Source organism: Myotis lucifugus, unplaced genomic scaffold (genome assembly GCF_000147115.1).
Source record: "Myotis lucifugus unplaced genomic scaffold, Myoluc2.0 scaffold_2454, whole genome shotgun sequence".
Taxonomy (NCBI): domain Eukaryota; kingdom Metazoa; phylum Chordata; class Mammalia; order Chiroptera; family Vespertilionidae; genus Myotis; species Myotis lucifugus.
In genome coordinates, this window is record NW_005873502.1 from 6,497 (window position 1) to 9,758 (window position 3,262).

The 3,262-nt window shown below is 59.1% G+C and overlaps 1 protein-coding gene across 1 annotated transcript in view; it reads right to left on the bottom strand.

Annotated features, from left to right (window-relative positions):
• CBLC (Cbl proto-oncogene C) overlaps positions 1-3,262 on the bottom strand; it is a 12,214-nt gene that overhangs the window by 6,440 nt on the left and 2,512 nt on the right. Inside the window, 5 exon segments of the mRNA XM_023749025.1 lie at positions 257-378; positions 609-765; positions 1,085-1,231; positions 3,109-3,160; positions 3,163-3,229. Of these exon segments, the coding sequence (XP_023604793.1) occupies positions 257-378; positions 609-765; positions 1,085-1,231; positions 3,109-3,160; positions 3,163-3,229 (545 nt within the window).

The window sequence follows — 3,262 nt, forward strand, 5'->3', positions numbered from 1 at the left end:
TATTTTCCCTTTAAGATCCGGGAATTGAATGATTAAAAATCTATAATCAGAAGAGTTGGGGTGGGAGGGAACAAATAAAAAACAAAAAAAAAGATTTCTCCATTCTCCGGGTCCCCGGGAACCTCGGTTTTTCTTTTGAGTAAATCCTTAAAAATAGCTGGGTTTTTTCCCCCCCCCCCCCCCAAAACCAAGGCCCTGGCCCCCCCCCCCCCCCCCCCCCCCCCCGGCAGCCCCCTCTCCCAGGCCTGCCCTTTACCTGCCTGGCTTGTCCCTGCAGTCCTGCAGGCGTGCGCGGACCTCATCGTATGTGAGGAAGGCCATGTAGCCTGGGTGGTCGACCGCCAGGAGCTGCCAGTTCCTGAGGAGTGTTGGCCATGGCTGGAGAGGGTGGCGCTGGGTCAGGGAGGGGCCGAGGGAGCAGCCCCCTCTCCTGGTGCTTCCTAGGGTCCAAGCACCCAGCCACCTTGCTCACACCACAGTGGGCCTCAGGAATCTGTCTTTTCCACAAAAGACTCCAGCCCCTTCTTCCCCGGGACCCAGGAGTCAAGGACCCCGCCCCCTCCTCCCATAGGACGGGAGTCTGGGCCCCAGGCTTGGCCTTCCCCCACCTGGAAGAGCCGGGTGAAGATGTCAAATTCGAAGATGGACACATGGCCACTGCAGGTGAGGTCGATGGTGGAGCGCAAGGCGAGGGCTGTGCAGCCTGACTCCACGGGGTGGCAGGTGCACAGGAGAGACTGAAACTCAGCCCAGGGCAGCACACACCTGCGCAGAGGGGCACCGGGGGCGCAAGTGAGGCCTCTGGGAGCCTAGGATAGACATCTAGGAAAGAGGCAGCTGGGCTGGACCCCTGGGCCTGAGGGAGGAGGGGCTGGGGGCCTGGACCCCTGGGTCTGAGGGAGGAGGGGCTGGGGCTGGACCCCTGGTTCTGAGGGAGGAGGGGCTGGGGGCCTGGACCCCTGGTTCTGAGGGAGGAGGGGCCGGGGGCCTGAACCCCTGGGTCTGAGGGAGGAGGGGCTGGGGCTGGACCCCTGGGTCTGAGGGAGGATGGGGCCCCAGGGCCCCTGGGACCGTGCTCACTCACCGGGCTCCGCAATGTTCTCTCCAGAAGGCGTGGGCTTCGGTCTTGGTGAGCTGGTATGTGTGTCCACAGTACTTTCCCCCGGGGAAGAGCGCGCTCAGCTCCGAGTACATGTAGCTGAAGATAAGGGCCAGCTTGGCCAGCTGTCGCCTGTGGGGATGGGCTCTGAGCACCGGCTGAACCCTGGGGCTCCCACGGACACCTCCACCCCCTGCAGAGAACACCCACAGGCCCCAGCCTCGGAGGCAGCGGGGAGGGTGAAGTCGGTTCCAACACTGTCTGCTGTGGCCCTGACGCCCCCTCCCAGAGCCTCAGCAGGAAAGGCGTGCGGCCGGCCCGGTGTCCTCAGCCTCCACGCGCAGAGCCGGGGACAGAGGAGAAGCCTCCCTCGTTGCTCCCGGGGACACTAGGGCCGAGGGCATCGTGTGGTCTGCCAGCAGGTCTTGCTTGGGGCCTTCCTCCAGGTTTGAGCAGCACTGGGGGCGGCCCTGCTTCCTCCTGCGGCCGCTTCCCCGAGGAACGGATCAGCATGTGGGCAGCAGCAGAGGGAGTCTGACACCTAGCTCCGTGACTTTTGACAAATCCCTTTTTAAAACATATACCGGTATATATACATCATCGATGGCCCTCGCTGGTTTGGCTCAGTGGATAGAGTGTGGGCCTGCGGACTGAAGGATCCCGGGTTCGATTCTGGTCAAGGGCACATGCCCGGGTTGTGGGCTCCATCCCCAATAGGGGGAGTGCAGGAGGCAGCTGATCAATGATTCTCTCTCATCATTGATGTTTCTATCTCTCTCTCCCTCTCCCTCTCCCTCTCTGAAATCAATAAAGATAAAAATAAAAAATATAAAGAAACATCAATGGTGAGAGAGAATCATTGATCAGCCGCCTCCTGCACATCCCACACTGGGGATTGAACCCACAACCCGGGCATGTGCCCTGACCAGGAATCAAACCGTGACCTCCTGGTTCATAGACCTCCTGGTTCATAGATCAACGCTCAACCACTGAGCCACATGGGCTGGGCTTGCAAGTTCCTTTATTTCCCCCCTAAGCCTCAGTTTCCCCAACTTTGAAATGGGCATAAGTACAGCCCCTCCCTCACAGCGGGAGTGATGAGGATTCTTACAAGCACATAAAATGCCTAGCACACCCAGCACACATTCGGCAGTCAGAGCACATTAATTTTGTGTTAATTCTCAGCTGAAGATATTTTTTTTCCTATTGAATTTTAGAGAGCTTGGAAGGGGAGGAGGGGGGAGAGAGAAACATTGGTGTGCGAGAGACACATTGATGGGTTGTCTCCCACCATCACCCTGACTGACCGGGGCTGGGTATTGGACCTGCAACCCTGGACTGGGACTCGAACTCGTGACCCTTCAGTGCTCAGACCAAAGCTCTAACCACTGAGAAACACCAGGGCTTTATACTGAATTTTACAGAAATTCAACTCTCCCATATATCCAGGGAAGACTGACTCAGCAACAGTGACTCTCCTCGCGTGCAAGTGTCTGGCTCATCAATCCTGCCTTGCAGAATAATTGTAATTGTGCCTTGGCATTTCCATTAGAAATGTCGGTAATTTTATTATAAAGAACATTCTTTTTATCACTTCCTTATAATAAAATTTGGGGGCCAAGACTCCTGGTTTGAAGGAGGAGGGGCTGGAGGCCTGGAATCCTGGTCTGAAGGAGGAAGTACTGGGGGCCTGGACTCCTGGGTCTGAGGGAGGAGGGGCTGGGGGCCTGGACTGCTGGGTCTGAGGGAGGAGGGGCTGGAGGCCTGGAGTCCTGGGTCAGAGGGAGGAGGGGCTGGAGTCCTGGGTCAGAGGGAGGAGGGGCTGGGGGCCTGGGTCAGAGGGAGGAGGGGCTGGAGTCCTGGGTCAGAGGGAGGAGGGGCTGGGGGCCTGGACTCCTGGGTGTGAGGGAGGAGGGGCTGAGGGCTGGACTCCTGGGTCAGAGGGAGGAAGAGGGGGAGCACGACCTGGGCCTCCCGGGTGATCTCACCGTAATGGGACCCCCGCTCACCTGAGCATGGACCCCTCTCGGTAGAGCTCGTCGCTGGCACTCCTTTGTCCCGGGGCGGCAGGAGCGCTGTCACCGGCCTGCTCTTGGCCTCCAGGTTGGCGAGGGAGAGGAAGAGTAAGTCCTGTGTAGCACCGGGGACTCGAGAGGGCCGCCT